The sequence below is a fragment of the Chaetura pelagica genome, unplaced genomic scaffold (assembly GCF_000747805.2).
Source record: "Chaetura pelagica isolate M959 unplaced genomic scaffold, ChaPel_1.0 scaffold221, whole genome shotgun sequence".
Taxonomy (NCBI): Eukaryota; Metazoa; Chordata; class Aves; order Apodiformes; family Apodidae; genus Chaetura; species Chaetura pelagica.
The window spans coordinates 7,731,145-7,749,352 of record NW_009952533.1 but is presented as its reverse complement, the minus strand read 5'-3'; the positions used below and the strand labels follow the sequence as shown (position 1 = coordinate 7,749,352).

The 18,208-nt window shown below is 38.0% G+C and overlaps 1 protein-coding gene across 1 annotated transcript in view; it reads left to right on the top strand.

The window, feature by feature from the left end:
• Positions 1–18,208, top strand: part of INPP4B (inositol polyphosphate-4-phosphatase, type II, 105kDa) — a 267,071-nt gene that overhangs the window by 97,526 nt on the left and 151,337 nt on the right. The window contains exons 6-7 of the mRNA XM_010008928.1: positions 14,969–15,087; positions 16,892–17,008. Coding sequence (XP_010007230.1) covers positions 14,969–15,087; positions 16,892–17,008 — 236 coding nt within the window. The remainder of the gene's footprint in view (positions 1–14,968; positions 15,088–16,891; positions 17,009–18,208) is intronic.

Below are 18,208 nucleotides of genomic sequence, written 5' to 3'. Positions count from 1 at the left end.
AGCATGGGTTTCTCTACTTCATTCTTACTGATAAGGGTACTAATGCTGCTTTGCTTGAACTAATTCTAGTTTCTGAGGAAACATACTCAAAGCCATCAGAAACCTTTGTGATAATTTGTAAGGCTTATTGAATGTTACATAGGATAAGTGTTCCAGAGTTATAGAGGAATGTACAGATGTTGGTAGAGATTAAAGCAGTTCTGTCAAAATTTATTAATAGTTTCTGATACAGGTATTAATAAAAAACCCAAACAACTCGGTAGGTACCTCGATTTGTCCTTTATCTTTATAAGCATAATGCTTGGCTTCTGATGTATGAAGTTTTCTTGTGAATATGACACAAACTTTTAAATTACTCTGATGAAACTGAAAACTTGTGTTTCCAGGGTATTTTTAAGCTAGTTCATAAGAATGTGGGATTGAAATTCATTATGTTAGAGATAAGTTATTTTTGGCACATGCTGCTGCTCTTTTTTCTTATTATTTTTCTCTTCCTGCTTTTCCCCCAAAATACACCTCCCGCTGTGCATGCTTTCTCTGAACTGTCCTGCCAAGCTATGTACTCTTCCTAGTTCATTTTTGAACCTCATTCTCTCAAATGAGTTTCTTCAGATGCCCTAGCATGCCTACCATGTAGGTCTCTCAGATTTCATAGTATGGTCCTTGGTTTGGGGTGGTGGGGTGGTGTTTGTACATGAGTTTAACCTATTACAGTTTTAGTCTTGAGGGTGCCAGAGGGGAGGAATAGAGCGAGCAGGAGAGGTATGTATGTTCATTGGCTGAGGTGGGAAGGGGAGAACAGCAGCTTACCTGTCAGTTTTTTGCTAAGGAAGGATTTTTTATGGTCAGAATCTTCCTAGACAAGACTGGCAGTGAGCCCACTCTGCCACTGCATGACCAACATGACCACAGGTGTACAGGTTACATAATGAATGACCTGATAGCTTTGCGCTTACCTGATACATAATGATTCCGTGACTGATTTCCTTATGGATCCAGTGAACTGGGCTGAATGAGGAGCACTATTTAGATCCTTACTGAGCATAATTTCTATTGCAGACATTTATACACAGAGAGGAGCAAGCCAAATAAGGAGGATGAGTTATTCCTTTGTTCTTATAGCAAGCTGGGTAAGACTTTCTTACCTACAATAGAGGTTTGGATGGCAGTCCTGGCACAGCTGCCTTCTTCCAACCTTTCCCTACCTCCCAGGAAGCTGACATTTTAACTATTCAGGATGTAATTTTGTTATATTTTTAATTCCTTAACCATGCTGTTGTTAGGGAGGCTCAGAAGGCATATAGTGCCTGCAGGATGTTTTCAGCAATAGATGTTAGACTATCCACAGCTTCATTACTAAGAATAAACTACATTTTCATAAATCCTTTAAAACTGCACTGCTTTTCCTTGTAGAAGAGCTTGTTTTCATCCAACTGCAATGTCTGGTAGCATTAAAATTTAAAACTTCATTTCTTATTAAAAAATAAACTGTATATACCACCAAGTTCACTTAAGAGACATTTTTTGGTATCCCTGGTTCTGTGCCTCAGTGGCTGAAATCTTATTTTTCTCTGCTGTTGTACAATGCCCTGTATGGTTCTGGGATTTCTTCTAGGAAAGTACAGGAAATAGTTGTATTTTGGAGTTATTGGACAGAGTCAGTTGGGATGGCAGAAGTAACGTTTACAATTAAGGGACTGGAGATTATTAAGGAACTAGACCATTCTTCATATAAGGAGAGGCTGAGAGGGTTTGGACTGCTCAACCTGGAGAAGAGAAGGCTCATAAGGGATCTTATCCATGATAATACCTTACTATCCCTGACTGTAAGGCACCTGTTGAATTGATCTAGAAATTCTTCAGGGTCTCTAAATATTCCTTCATAAATATGTTGAAGTTAGACTGTTTAAAATTATTGCCATCTATGTGGACTTCAGCAGTTTTGGGAAGTTTCAACTCTTGTGTTGTTATTAGTGTGCCTCACATAAGGATGTCACAGCATTCTGAATTGCCTCTCTATTTGGGCAAAGAATGAGATAGGACTGAGGAGAGTTGAGCAAATGTGGAATTAAAATTTTGGGAATGCTCTTGGCCTGGAATTACATTTTTCTGCTCTTTTTTTTTTTTTTTTTTTCTGTATGTTTGCATGCAAAATTTTGTTTTGTGTTGTTTGGGGGTTTTTTGTATTGTCACAGGGAAGACTTACTTGTGGGAATGCTTGGAAAGTGCAAGCTTGAAGTTGAATATTTGCTTTATATGTGTTTGCAGCAATAATGTTGGTCGGAAATAAAATTTAAATGGATGGCTCTACCCTGAGTTGAAACTCTTCCCTTCTTCCAGTGGGGTGGAACAGAGCTGTGGAGTGACTGTGGACAGTGACCTGAATTCAATGATAGTTTAATGTAAAATAATATATGTAAAATATAGGAATTACCTTTCAAATTACCTTTGACCCCTCTACACCAGCTGCCATTAAGTCTTCCTTGTTTTTAAAAGATATTGAGACTGCTTCAAGAGGAAGACCTTACTGTCTGTTGGTATGTTCTATCTGGAGTGATAGTTGGCAACTTTTTGTGTTTTGTAGCTGCTGTGTTAGAGGTGGGCAGAAGGAAGGACCTGTGCATCTGCCCTGTGTCTGACCTCTTTCTGGTCCAGCGCTCCATTGAACGAAAACGGGCACTGGCACCATTTTGCCTTCAGCTGCCCTGCTGGGTCTGTTGTGAAGGAAATCAGCAGTGATGGTTTTGCAGAGTGCAGACCAGCATCTGTGACCTGCCACTGCCTGCCAGCCTGACACTGTCAAGATAGGTGTGTGGTTTGCAAATCCTGGTGGGGCCTGAGACGGGCTCGGAGCTGCTCAGCGTTGTCAAAGTTGAGGCCATTGGGGCATGCCCAGAAGCCAACCTGCAGGCATGCTGGGACCTCTTACAGCTGAAACTTAAAGTCTTCAGGTATTTAAGCTATCTCCAAAGCTAGGTAGCAGGTGTGCAGAGGCTTAGAGTGTTCTTTTCAAAACCCACTCATGGACATCTGCGTCTTTTAGCGAGTTTATGCTTGACATTTTACTGTCACTTGTTGCAGTTGGTCTTTTCTAACCTTCAGCTCAGTCTGTAAAACACTTCATGAAGAACTGTCTGGAGAATTCCTCACATCTCTTGCCTTATTTGCCTTTCTCCTTGAAGATGAAGTCACTTTATAATTCCAAAAGAGTATAGGTAATTTGGGAGACAAAAATCAAACAAATTATTTACAGATTACACTAGTTGTGTGATTCATGCTTCATGTTATGCAGAAAGGTAATGGCTAAAGAGATATGAAGTGATTCTGTTTTGTTAGCCCAATAAGATATTAAATTAAACATTTTAAAGTAATTCTAAGTATGGATAGCTCTTAACTTTTTTGACTCTAACGGTACTGCACTGCTTAAACATGAACATTTGCCATTCAAATGGTAGTTGTTAAATACATTGCTAAATATGCCTATAGAAATAATTGCAGTAATATTTCTCATGTTATAAAACATTTCCCAATTGACTTTTAAAAAATTCTCATATATGGAAACAGAAGTTCCATAAAAAGCGAAGCATCTAATTAACAGAAGGCTGAAGTCATTCTCTCCTTTTGAATACATTAGTTATAGAAGTAGTTATTTTTGGAACTTTTGAAATGCATGTCCTGCAGTGAGATTTGACTTGAAAATTACTTATCTCTGAAGGCCCTGAAAAAACTGGAATTCTCCTAAATGCAGCACACCAAATTCCCACACGACAGTGGGTGCAGCATGACAAGCAGACTGACCTGAAGTGCTTGGAAGGGCTGTACTGAAAACAAAGCAAAAGGCTTAAGAATGCTTTTCTTAATAGTTTTTCTCCCAGCTCCTGTGGATAATGAACTTTCTAGTACAATTATGGACATTTTAATTCTTGTGATTAACCATATTTGCAGGGTTTTTTTTTTCCTTTTATGTGGAATATGAAACTGAAATGAAACTGAACTAAATTTTAAAAATGCCTATCTTGTGAAAAAGCGATCAAATGCTCAAAACAAGTTAAAGCTGACACTTTAATCTGAAATCCTGTTTCATTTAAGATAGATTTCTGAGGGATTGAATGAGTACAGAATTTAAATGTGATGGCTTAAGAACAATTTAATGTTGGCATTCTTTGAAGACCAGAATTCTTCACACCTAAACAGCAGAGGATTGTTGGCTGTAAGATTGTGAATGAAATGCTTTAAGAGCTAAAATGGCCTATCACTGTGTTAAACTTTGAGATCCAAACCTGCTGCCATTGAGATAAAAAGCAGCAATACCTAGGTCATTCCAGATTTAAATCTCAAATCTGCCAAGGAGTCTCTCTACAGACACTAATGATGGATTGTTTTTTCTCTGCTTTTAATCCTTAACTAATTATTACTTCATGCAAAGGAGTTGAAATAATCTTAAATTGTTTTTCTGGGAAGAACTCAGCTATGTTTTTGCAGATGTCAACACATAGAAACCTAGGCAGTTTCAAACATGGTATTGTAACATGTAAACAGCAGTTTTTCACCTTTGAAGAAACACCTGCTGGAAATGACTGTTTATAGTATATGGAACCAACTTTTTGGTTTAGCATGCAGTTTACTCTGGAGAAATCATTAATATCTCCTCCTTTTAGATCTGTCTCAAAATAACACCTGCAGAGCTTTTGTAAATCTGTGAGTTTACAATTTAAAGTAATAACTATGGGCAAGTATCTTTGAGGGAAAAGACAAGCATAAATGCTGCATTAACAAAGTTACTTTAATATGGCATCTAAGTGTCATGGCAGCTTCAGTCAGAGTGATATTTGTTACCCTTTGTTTTTAAGGGCTGTTTGTCTCTACCAACAGAGTTCTTGTGGTTGAGACACGCATTTTGGAGAAGTTTAGGAGTAAAGGTTATTTCTTCAGGATAAAAACAAGTCCAAAGTAGATGAATCCAAAGTGCTCTTGGGATGTGGTTTCCTTGAAAATTGTCCTCTGACACAACTCTTGATCTGTGAGCTTTTAGTGTTTCTGGACTCTGTCATTTATGCGAAAAGATACAAATTATGTAATATTTAACTCCTTATGAAGTGGTTAGACTTTGCTATCTTACACTGTTAAAAGCTATTAGTCTAATTTATTTGTCAAAAAAGCTGTTTTGAAATTCATTGAGGAGTAAAGCATTTTCTCTTACTTGGATCTCTAATTTAGGTATTAATCCAGAATTGCCACCCTTTCAGACAAGCCTTACTTACATCAGAACACCTTCTACAGCTTGCATGCAGATTACTTGCCATTTATCATGCATTTCCTGACTAGGAAATGTAACCAGGACATCATTACAAGGCTAAAAGTGGTTGTTCTGAGTTGCAGAAATATATTTTCTCCTTTGATGAAAAGTGTCTTGCTCTTATTTGCCTTGACTTTGAACTGCATTTTAGTCTGGTTTCCTTTTTAGACATGTCAGAGTGGTTTTTTTGTTTTGCTAAAAGATAGCCCCTGGCATATTGGAGCTACTAGTGCTCTGCGTTCTCTTTTCTGTCGATACTGTGTTTAGACAGAGACAACACTTGACAGGCACCTATGCAACAAGACCCGGTTGTGAATTGGCCTAGCATTTAGTATCCCATGGCGGGGGGGGGATTAAAAAAAGTACAACTATAGAGCTCAGTCTTTTTTCTTTTTTTTTTTTTTTTTTTTTTTTTTTTTTTTTTTTTTTTTTTTTTTTTTTTTTTTTTTTTTTTTTTTTTTTTTTTTTAATTTAATGTCCATGCTTTCTCTCCCTTGAGTGCTACACACAGAGTATTACAGTGCTCAAACTTTTCTGTTGTGCTTCTTTGAGTGTAGTTTTTTTAAGAAGTCTTTGTGGAACTGATCAACACCACATTGCTTCCTTGCTCTTCTTGCCAAGGAGGCTCCATCCTTGGCATATGTAAAGGAAGGAACACGAATCTTTTCAGACAAATGAATCTTAAATGTTCAATTATTTTTTTCAGGGTCTTTTGTGAGTTAATATCATTTTCAATAGCTCCCTACTGCATCTCGTGCTGCCACCTTCAGTATGATCACTTTTACTATCTAACTTTTTAACATACAGAAGAAATGAATGCTTTTATCCATTAGCAGTGTCTCATGGGCAACAGGATTACAGCCACATAGTTGATTGGCTTATAATTAATTAAAGAGCTGACTCCAGAAAAGTTTGTGAAAGGTACATCCTTATCACATCCTCTAAAACTGCACTGTTGTTTAGATATACTTGGGTCAATGTTAACATTGGCTAGTTTGGGTGGTTGTAGCAGCATAGTTGTGGGACCCTGAAATCTTTTTCAGCCTGCACGACATGATGAAGAAGCAGAATAGGTCCCTCCCTGCTGAATTTTGGGCTCCTGTAGCTGAACTTGTACCCAGAATCCAGAGTAGCAGCACAAAGCAGCTGCACTGCAGTGAAGCAGCACCCTAGAAGACTTCAGGTTGTGTAGAGTTCTTGTTGAAGCTTGTTATCTGATGTGGTTGCTGGACTCTGTGTTGCTTATTGCCTTCCTTTTTTGCTTCTTTCCTCACCAAGTCTGGAAGTACATTGTAAAGATGTGTATGATGACGTGGATTTGGAGTCAAGCTAAGGAACAGCTGAATTTTCTTTACATGTTAGAGAAAAAGGCTGTCTCTTCAGTGTTGTAAAGTAGTACTGCATGCTGAGGATCAAAACCATATAATGCTTCACTTGACAACTGGTATAGCAGTGTATAAATGCTTATGTCAAAGGAAGCAATGTATGCTGTTATAGTAAGAACAGATGTGGCAGACTGAGATAGACTTGGCATTTTTGTTTTCATCTTTTTGTGGTATTGCTGTACATTTATTTAATTTCTGAAGAAATGTTCAAAGTTAGGAACCAGCAGAATATATTTTATGTATTAAATCTGAAATAAATTTTTACAGGTTCTAGATGTTTACTCTGAGCTTACAGTGTAAAGAAACTAATAGTTAAAAGAAATAGGGAAGTCTCTACCTTTTGCTCTCCTCCTTGATTCAGCTGGCACTTAAACTTTTAACCACTCTAATTTGAGGATAGCAGAAAATCTCTGAAAGAAATTACAGCAAGTTTACTACTTTATTAGATACTTGATATGAAAATATTGTGAAATGGTATTTAGCTCTGTTTCCAGGAAATTTGAACCCTTTTGTGATATTCTAAAATACCACCAATATCAAAATAAATTACAGCCGGAGAGTAGCAGTATCAAAATCTATTTTGATATTAATGTTGAAGTTTAGTGATGTATAACATGTTTTTGTAAGACTTCAGGCTTTTAACTTTTTATTTATTTATTTCTCTCCTCCCTTCTCTCACCAGAGTGGTTAAGTCACCTTCAGGTCAGAGCATAAGTGTCATTAATAGGCAGTGCTATGAGCAGAATAATTTTGCACAGAAGGTAAAGAGTATAATTGAGAATCTGAAGCAACAACAAGAGGTTTGCTGTGCTGTCACTAGATCACTGCAGCATCTCAGAAAAACAAGAGTTCTCTGTGCTGTTAGAAGCACAGTGTACTCAGTAAGGAAATGTAGTCTTTATTTACTTTTTTATAACTAACTATAGCACTGCATTAAAAAGATACTCAGAGACACTTTAGATTCTCAGATATGGTTTCAAAAATTAAAAGAGTTTAAAAATATTAATAAAGAGCAGTTTCTTTCATAACTTAAGGAGCCAGCTCTTTTGAGCAAAGCTAGAAATTCACTTCATGACCTTGGTAGCTTAAGTCTAGAGCACAGAGGTGGTGTAAGTCAGTTATACACAATTGCAGATAAAGCTGGAGGAGCCTGATCATTAGCAGTTGGATGCGCTGGAAAGAGATGGTGCAACATTAGCGATGGATTTAATGCACTACCAAAATAGTAAATTGCACTGAATGGATGGTTAACACATGTAACTATGCATTCAGTTCTGCAGTGGAAATATGATGCCTGTGAGCTGTATGTTGATCCAGTCAGCCACTTATATGAGTCTTTTTCATCTATCATACTTAAGCTCTATAAATAACTGGGGGTATCCAGGCTGAATAGCAAAGCTGGAATATGAAATAGGCCTGTTCTAACATGTCAGAAGAATTGAAACCCATGCTCAGGAAATTGATATTATTACTGCTGGTAATGGCAATGTGAAGTCACAGTCTAAGCCTTTGCATTTGTTACCTTCTTGGAGAAGGCAGAAGGATGCAGTTGGAAAGTGCTTTACTTAGGGCTGTAGTCCAGCATGAGACTTCAAGTAAATCCTAAAATTTCTTTAGTGTTGCAAAACCCAGGGTGGGCAGAACTTATTCAGAAATAAATCACTTCTGATTTTGACAGTGGTAAGTATAATCAGATTTATCACTTGATATGCAAATAGGATGATGAGTGCAGCTGGCACCTCAACTCCTGGGCATGTTCATTTACCCCTATCCTCCATCAGCATACAGCATCTTCCTCCAGCAGTGCTCATATGTATCTTACTTCAATTACTCTTGCTGTCTATAGAGATGTCATAGAGATATCTTTTTTCATACTTCATCTCATAAGACTTCCTCATCATCTCTTTCTTCTTGGACTATTGGTAAAAATAGTTTTACTTAAGTAAAAACCAGTGGATCCTTATATACAATAATATCCAATATACATTGCCCAAATGCAGTCTTCCATTCCATAAATTCTTTTCATTGCAGAGTTTACCTGAGTCTGTTTTAGTCACTACTGTTAATGAGTATCCCTCCTAATATGTACCTGCTTAATGACTGTGCCCTCGCTTTGCAATAGCATGGATATTATAATTTCTGTGGCTGCATCCTTTGATATTTAGTGTTGTACAGTGAATTTTACTTGGAGTCCACATTACAAATTACTCTGAGAGTAACTTTTCTATTCTTTTGGTCTCTAGGTAGAGGTGTTCTTTACACAAGAGCAAACTGAAGCATTCCTGCTGACACATAAAAGGGACAACTAATTAGTTGTATTTATGATAAACCAATTAATATTTATTATGGCACACTAACTAGAGGGATGCTCATTAACACCATTCTGTGCTATTAGTCCTCAAATGTTTTCCTTGTGTGCTTTCAGGCATATTTTACCATGCAATGAACATGTCTCTGTCCTGTTCTCATCCCTCTTGTAGTTGCATTTACATTCCTAGTTCCAAAGTGTGGTGAAAGCTTTCTGGTGCATTCTGAAGTTGTATTATTCCTAAGCATGTATGTGTGCCTGACTGAGTATATTATTTTCAGCAAACATGGTTAGTGCTGTGTGTTCAGCGGATGCAGAAGCAGCAGTGATGTGCACTTTCTTCTCCCGTGCCTCCATATCCTCCTCAACAGCCCCTCAGGGTGGAGGAAAGAAAACTGTGTACTCTTTAGTGTTCTGCATGTAGCACAGGTTAAAATGAAATGTTCTCCTATTTAATGTGTCCTTTCGTCCCCCAAGGAATAGCTGCACCTCAGTTCATTAGTCTGTCAAGACAGACTGTACATTATTATTTATAAATTAAGTTGCTTTGGGGTAATAATGCTGCTGCAATGCTAATGAAATGAAAAAAAAGTTTGAACATTATGTTCACATATATATGTGTGAGACACACAGGCTTCTCCCATGCCCCTTGTCTTATGATACTAGTAATTTTCTGTTCTGAGACCATATAAACTAGTGTGCCCTGGAGACAAAAGGTCTACGGTGGTTAGTTTCTGTCCCTTGCCAGCCCCTTGGGATCTGTTTTGTTTTGGAAAATGGGAAGGAATTAAGCTGTAGGAAACAATGGTGTTTCTGTCACTGGTTAAAGGGAAAATGATCTTGTAAATTGCCATGTAGGTTTGAACATGCATTGTGTGAATCCTCATCTGGGAAGACATTGACCAGTATGCTATGGTTTTCTCATCTAACAAAAATAAACATTGACATTTCAATGTAATTTCCCAGGTTTTGGGCTAGGCTTTGGCTTCCTTCCAAATGACTCTGTGAATTTGGAGCTGAAGATGCCTTCCAGTCCCTCTGCCCATGTGGTTTGTTCCAGCTACTGGATCTTTATCAGTTCTGGGAGATGCTGCATATCCCCATTTCTCTGCCAGATTAATTTCTTTTTACTCCAGTGGGCATACCGCTTGAAGCACTGCTGAACATGTGGTCAGAATTGTTACAGTTTCAGGGAAGGCAGATGATGTATTTCCAGACTGTTTTTGTTTGTGTTTTTGTTTTGTTTGTTTTTCTCCAGTTTATTGTTGCTTAGTCATTGTTCTTTTTGAGTCTTTATGTCTGTGCTCTATTACTCCATACAGGTAACATTTTCAGAAGTTTCTCTCTGATCCCCTGAATTGGTCACTGAAACTGCAAAGCAAGATTCTGCTGTCTTTACAGCTTATCCCAGTTTTGAGGAAATGGTAGCTAGCCTTTCTCTTCTGTTGACTTGACCTGTGCACACAGAGGAGGATGAAGAGCACAGCCAGTGTATTAGTGCTGCATAGAGAACAGTAAAACGCTGAATGTAGCAGGACTTGAGAATCAAACATCTACTTCTGTCACAGGACATGTGGTTTGTGTGCATTGTGGTGGTACTGAAATGTGCAGGACAGTGTACAGGCATTGCTGATAGAGAAGGAGCATTCGTTTACTGTGATTGATGTAAGAATATTATTATAGTGTTAATAGTGGAACAACAACAGTAATGACAAATAACTATTAATATTATATTTGCTTTTTTTCTTTAGAAAGTAAGTGTTAAAGGATAACATTTATTAAATGTTATGTGTTTTACGAAATGTTAAATGGTAAGACAGCTTTATATGTAGACTGCAGAGTTTTGCACAATACATAAGTAGTTTAAATATATTCTAGAGCAATTCTCTTTCCTTGCAGCCTTTTATCTTGCTCAACCTGTAATGATTACTTTGCTGTCTCTTTTCCTTTGCTCCTCTCCTACGTAGAGGAGTTGTTTCTTCCTGCCATCTTAACTTTTTTCTTTGTTGATATAAAAGCATAAATTATTCCTAATGTGGTTCTTCCTTAAACATTCGCTGTACGCTGATAGGCTTAGCAGAGATGGGATCACCAGGGGAATGGATGACTCAGGCTTTTACACACTGAGTCAAAAGTCACAATGAGTCGATTCATATACCTTTGGCATGTAAGTACAAGCTGTCATTTCATTTCACTGAGTTTTGTTGATGAGTTTTTCCAGAATTAATTAAAACATAGTGAAGTATTGAAAAGTAATGTGACTTGTACATGGTCTGCTTAGGCATTGGCTATGCTGGGAAGTGCGTTGGTGTTGCAACCTGATTTCACTGTTATATTTGCAGTAAAGGAAAAAAACTTAGCATGCGTTTCACGTTTGTATTTTAATCAGTTACTTTTTGAGTATTATGTCACTAATGACCACCAATGTGTTTTAAGTATATGACATATAGCTGTTATTTCACTTTCACATCCATTTAATGTTTCTCTTTGTCCAAAGAATGTTGACTGAAGATTTTTCAGGCATACTGCTTGTAAAATAGTTCAAAGGGCAATAATGCAATGTGGGGTTGTGGAACTTGCCCAGCAGTGAACAGGATATAACAAACTGCTATTCTTTTGCATCAGTCCTTATTTTTAGTCCTTAGGTTTGTTAAACATTTCAGCTGGGCTGTTTTTAAGGGAAGTGATGCACTCTGGCTTAAATGGACAAATTCTGTGTCACCCCAAATCATCAGTTCTCTGTCAGCAACAATCTTAATGCATATCTTCTCTGACTGAGAGGGTAGTTGTGAGTAGCAGTAGCCTAATGTCACAATACAGAAAAATCAGTCATCAAAGTAGATTCAGGTTTGATTTTATTTCAAGTATCTTTTTTCAATGGGGTCTCCTAAAGAATTCTGATGCTTTGTGCTGAGCCTCCCCACTGGAGATATGCAGATGAATTATCCACATGTCAGCTCTACCCAGTGAAATTCAAGATCATGTTGCTAAGGAGCCTTTTTACAGGAAAATGATTCAGTGGCTGGCTTGGCCTACTATCACAGAAATAAATTGTTTTCTATGCTCAGGTATGACCAAAGTGGTGACCACTTAGTACAAAACTTCTTCCTAAAGGTTTCTCAATAGGATGAAAGCCTAAGTTGCTAAAAAGCACTAGCTTTTCTTGGTTGCTAAAAGAATTAATTGCATCTAGGTGACATATTTGAGACAATCAACAAGAAAATAATTATTTATGGGGTATTTACCTCCATTCATTGCACACTAGTACTTTTTACAAGAGTTGAGCTCTAGGGTTTCTATCGGAGTCACTGATGAGGTTTTTTTGTGGGATTTGTTTTTGGGTTTTGTAAGTTTTTTGCTCTTTCTGTACTTCCCTTCTGTTGTATACTTGTCACCTTTGGAAGTCCCTTGAATTGTGATCTGGCTAGCTTTCCTTTGTGGTGGGCATGAAAAATTTTACTATATCTGTTAGTGTTCCAGCTTTTGGTAGTGAACATGAGTTCTCTCAAACTATGCTTTACTGGGCTATGTTCTAAAAAGATTATTATGGAGTGGAAAACTAAAGGACTGGGTGGTGACATAAGATCTGGATTTGCAAGGAGAAATGGCTGTATCTGGAAACTTGAATGATCTGATACTGCATCTGTGGTTAGCTTTAGAGAGGTTATAGTTCAAATAGGTTGGTGTCTGCCCAACCTTTTCTGCTTTGGTAACTGCTTTTCAGTAACTCTATTCATATAGTTCTTCAGGTCATATCAAGTAATCCTAATACTTAAAGTAATTTCAAATAATGTGATGAGCCTTAGTAGCAAGGAACTGCTGGCAACTTGCTATTAGAGTGTTTGGCGGTTGTATTTAGCTGTTTCATAAGGACATAATCATATACAAACATTTCTTCTTATCCCACTTTTACCACCAAGTCATGATAGGATCAGTTTGGGACCATCTGCCGAGAGATTTCATCGGTAACTTGGGCTAAAGCAAAATATTTTAAAAATATTCTGTGAAGGTTAGATTTCTTTCCTTCTCTTTTAACTGTTCTGGAAGAGTGGCAAATAAAAGTGTCGTCATCCAGTTTTCCTTTTATTTCCTCAAGCAGCAGGTCCAAGCCCAAAGGAAAAAAGTATAAACCAAGCTGAATTGGTCTTTTGTATGTATGAGAGCTTTCTCTGCCTTGGCTTCTCATCAGACCAGGTTTGCTTGCTGTGAGGATAATCTGACTTGCCTTTTAAAATGTTAAAGGTCAGCTGTACTTGAGGAAGCCCCTGGTTGGCAGTGACTTCTAGGAAATATCCTCAGCTCGCTCTTGACAGTTAGCCTCTCTGAAACCGTAGCCTTTTCTTACCTCTGAGATCCCAGTGTAGTCTGATGCATTGCAGAAAGCACCGAGTAGATAGATCCTAGCACAGTATTCACTATTTATACGTTCCTTATTGAAGAATGTAAAGTGGATGGGATCTGCATTGGAGCCAATGCATGCCCCATTAGTCTGCATCATGTCTGCAGGAGTAGCTAATGGTGCATTTGTTTCTTTGGGAGATTCTCCTCCCCCTCTAATCAGCCCTGGTGGGTCCTCACTTGGAGTATTGTGTCCAGTTTTGGGCTCCCCATTTCAGGAGGGACAGGGATCTACTTGAGAGAGTCCAACAGAGGGTGTTGAGGATGACTAAGGGACTGGAACACCTGCCTTATGAGGAAAGGCTGGGAGACCTGGGGCTTTTCAGTCTAGAGAGGAGAAGACTGAGGGGACAATCTAATTGATGTCTATAAATACATGAGGGCTGGGCTTCAAGAAGGCATGTGCAATATATTTTAACTTGTGCCCTATGACAGGATGAGGGGCAATGGATTCAAACTCAAGCACAGGAAGTTCCACCTCACCATGAGGAAGAACTTCTTTACTGTGAGGGTTACAGAGCACTGGAACAGGCTGCCCAAGAGAGGTTGTGGAGTCTCCTTCTCTGGAGACTTTCAGGACCTGTCTGGATGCCTTTCTGAGTAATCTGCCCTAGTGTTTTGTTGTTTGGGTTTGTTTTTTGGGGTTTTTTTGTTTGTTTGTTGGTGGGGGGTTTTTGGTGTGGTTTATTTTTTTGTTTGTTTGATTGTTTTTTTTTGTGTCCTGTTCTGGCAAGGGGATTGGATTCAAGGATCTTTGGAGGTCCCTTCCAACCCCTAATATTCTGTGGTTCTTTCCTCCTCCTCTTCTTTCTTCTTTGTTGCCTGTATCCTTTCGCTTAGAAGGCATGAGATGTGTTAGACTGAAGAGTGAACTCAGTCACCTGCATGATTGTGAGCCTAGGATAAAAATGAATTATTAAACAAGAACTGAGCTTCTCTATATTTATTAGGTAGAATGAGTTGTAATAATGTCCTGTAGACAGAATATAATTATTATTCTCATTTATATGCAGATCACTGACAAAAGAATCAGTTATTTTGCTGTCAGCTTTTAGTTATGTAGACTTTTAATCATTGACTAATTCTATTAAAAAGCTCATAATGTAGAATCAGACTATATAAATGAATCTAATCACTAATACCATTTAGCTGGTTTAGAATGTGTTTTAAATAGTCATGTACTGTGAAAATTGTCAGACAAGGGATGACCAAGTTAGACTGCTAGGAGAGATTTCGTGGCAAATTAAAGGAGCGCTTATGTAAAGTTCCGTACTATTGCAGTGTGTGTAAGTGTGTGCGTATGCGCACGCACATTCATATGCTGGAGCTGATGAGGCTCTGGCAGGGAGCTTTGCAGAAGCTGCAAATATTTTTAGTGGAAACGAAATCTCGGTTCAGTTCTGCAGCATGTGACTTCCTATTTCTGTAAGTTACTTCCAAGGGACTTCCTCTGCTAAATCGGCTTGTCTCCAGAGATTTAAGCTGGAGCTGGAGTGTAGTGTGCTTTGTCCTGTGCCTGGGACAGCATTTTCCCAGAGTTTTCTTCCAGTATTTTAATTTTGTATTTTGTACTGTCTCCAGCATGCAAGGATCTAGTGGCTGCTACCCGTGATCGGAAGCTGAATACGTTTGTACAAGTCTCAGTGGTACATCCAGCAGAGCACATTTTGACGAGGTATTCAAGCACTGAAATCGTGGAGGTGAGAGTCTTTCTTATTCAATTAACATGTTGATTAATGTACTGTTCATTTCTTCCTTAGAAAGTGAGTGAGAAATAAAACAAGTCAGTGCATAGTCTTAGGTAAGACAAGCATACTGTGGCAGTTAGTAAAGCATACCTAAGAGTGTTCTGTAGTTCCTGGCATTTAACCAGGATAAACAGCTAGAAATGAATTTGGCTTTTCATGAAAGCTCTGTTGTTCCAAGTAGAGGCACAGAGAATACTCTGGTTCTCCAGACATGGGTCTAGAATGAAAGAGGGAATAGTTGGTCTCATGAGGGGACAAGGCAATGCAAAGTAAAACTAAATTAAGAGGACATTATTTTTAAATTACGGAATAAGACAGGTGTATTATATGGTCTGTGATCTGTTTCTTGTTCTGTTTTTTTCCATTGGAAAGTTGACACTCTTGTAATTTGAAAAATATTAGTCCACTTGTTTAATTAGGGAAAAGAATGTGTATACGTAATGTTGTGACTTTATATAAAATACTGAATAACTTGCATCAGGTGTTACAGCAAAAGTTGGGTGAGGCTGCTCTGCTGCTCTTCACTTTGCCTGTAAGCATCAGTGTCAAAACCAACAAAAATGGCTCACAGAGAAAATTAACCATGAGCTGGCAGTGTAGGTGTAACTTGATTAACTTACTGGAGACAGTCATCAAGAACAGGGAAGTCTTATTGTTAACATATACATGAAATTGCTAAGGGCTTGTTTTAACTGTGAAATACAATGAAAGTGTTTCATGGGCTCTTTATGTGATCAGTTGCAAGCGACTACTAATTAAATTGTTATGGTTTCAGCCATTTAAACATCCTGAAACTGCTTGATTCAAATACCTTGTATCTAATCAGGATTCTTCATTGCAATCTGTTTGGAATGGTGTTGTGCAGAACATGGAACAGATTTATTTTTGTATTGATGCTGATGCACTTTCTAACCTGCTGTCCTAGATTGGAATAAATCCCTGAATTTGTTGTGTCAAGGCTCTCAGCTTCATAGCTGCATGCTTTGGGGGAGAGGAAGGCAGGGGCACATAAAAGTTTCTTCAAGAGAAATTAGTTATCATGCAAATTCTGTATTTTACTTAATAGAAAAATTAAGAATACTAGCCTGGTAGTCTTTGGAAGTTAAGTATGACTAAACATTAAGAAAAGGTAAACAACATTTTCTATGATTCATTTAATTGTTTGTATATCTGAAGATATGATAGAGTTAGCTGTGTGTACAGCCTTTAGATATAATCATGTTATAAAGCGCAGGAGTGTTCTCTAACTCCACTACTGCCTAAAGAGAGGTACTGCAGTCCCTTTCCCACAGGTCAGTGTCCTTAATGTGTTACACAGAGTCTGTATAGCAATTCTATAGACTTTTTATTGTGACATAATGAAAATCTCTTTTGTGTGTGTAAGTAATACTTTTAGTTCACTTAACTTTGTATGATCTGTGGTAGTTTGAGAAAGTATTGTGGGAGAAAGAAAGGCATTGTTTATTAAAGGTTGTATTCCAGATACTGAAACTTGCTGACTGAGCTGTTGAAAGGCATGTTGCTAGGCTCTGTTTCAGAAGTACTTAATATCTTTTTCAGTTAAAAAACTGTCCATGAAGTTTTTTTTGAAACTTTGCAAAGTTTTAAAGTCCAGTTTTCTTATTGATAGGGACAATACTTAGCTGTTCTTATCTCTCTGCTGTAGAAAGCTAACTTCTTTTAAAGAGCCCATCCATAATGCATACTGCACATTGCACAGCTGTTACCTTGCTGAATGTTTACTCATGTTACACAGGGTACAAGAGATCCACTGTTTTTGACTGGTGTGACATTCCCACCGGAATACCCCATCTATGAGGAGACTAAAATAAAACTAACAGTCTATGATGTCAAAGATAAATCTCAAGACACGGTAAGTGCTTTGCTTTGCTTCTTACATAAATCTTACTGAGGATTAAGTTTCTTGCCATGTTGGTCTGTGGCTCTCTTTAGCAAGTTTGCAAATCAGGGGAATAAGTTTATGTAGAATTGGTTTTGCTCTTGTCTTACACCTAAAAATGTGCTGTACTTTCTGGTATTAAGAGTAGAGAAGAAGAACCATGCACTTAAGATGGACCCTTTTCTATTGTTTAAGTGGTTACATGAATCAGCTCAGGTATTCTTGTAAAATACAAGATGACTCTTGCGTGGTTTTTGATGGCAGAGAACATATGGAGTAGACTGAGATTACACCGCTGTGAATAATTTTTCAGAAATATGTTTCTAATAGTATTGTACTTCTATGCCCAAACCAGAATGATAATAGAGCCTGTAGCCTGATGTTTGAGATTAAAATAAAATATTATTATCTCTTGCATGGTTATGCCTACAGCTCTCCTGTGGCTGCTACTCTTATTGATTTGTAATGGCCCAAAATCTTCTGTGTCACTGAATGATTTGGGGTTCCTATGTTGTACACTTTCTTGGTTACACTGTCAGTTTCTTTCTGAGAAACAGTTACTCACTTGAGATGATATAGGGAGGCCAGTGGGACTATTTGAGTGATTTAACTGCCAAATGCAGACCTTGAGTGCCATCTTCTGTGCTCCAGGTGATCTAAGACAGATTTTCAGAGCTAGGTCACATCATAGGACCTCTGGGAGATCTGTATTGTTGTGTTGGGTTTTTTTGGGGTTGTTGTTTTTTTTTCCTCCCTGTGGCAGTGTCACGATCCGTGACCTATTATATCTCCTTATTGGAGTGTATTAACTTATCAGGATTTGCTGAGAGATCCACACGGGTATCGCCTCACACAGAGGATACAGGAACTTATGCCCTGACTTTTTTGAGTGAATAACTCGCTCAGTGCTTACTAATATTTCTAACAACAGCAAGGTTTATTGTGGGGAAAACAAAGCAATTTGGGGCAGGAGGCTCAAAAGGAGTGATTACAACACATTAAACATATATGGGTACACCTTAGTTACACACCTTATTTACTTATTTAAGTGAGGGAAGGAGGGGGAGGGATATGCCCGACACCGTTCCCATATAGGGTCGCGATTTGTGTGCAGGTAAGACAAAATTACTTTCCCCTATAAGCTGGGGTAGCCGGATTTATCTCACCACGCGG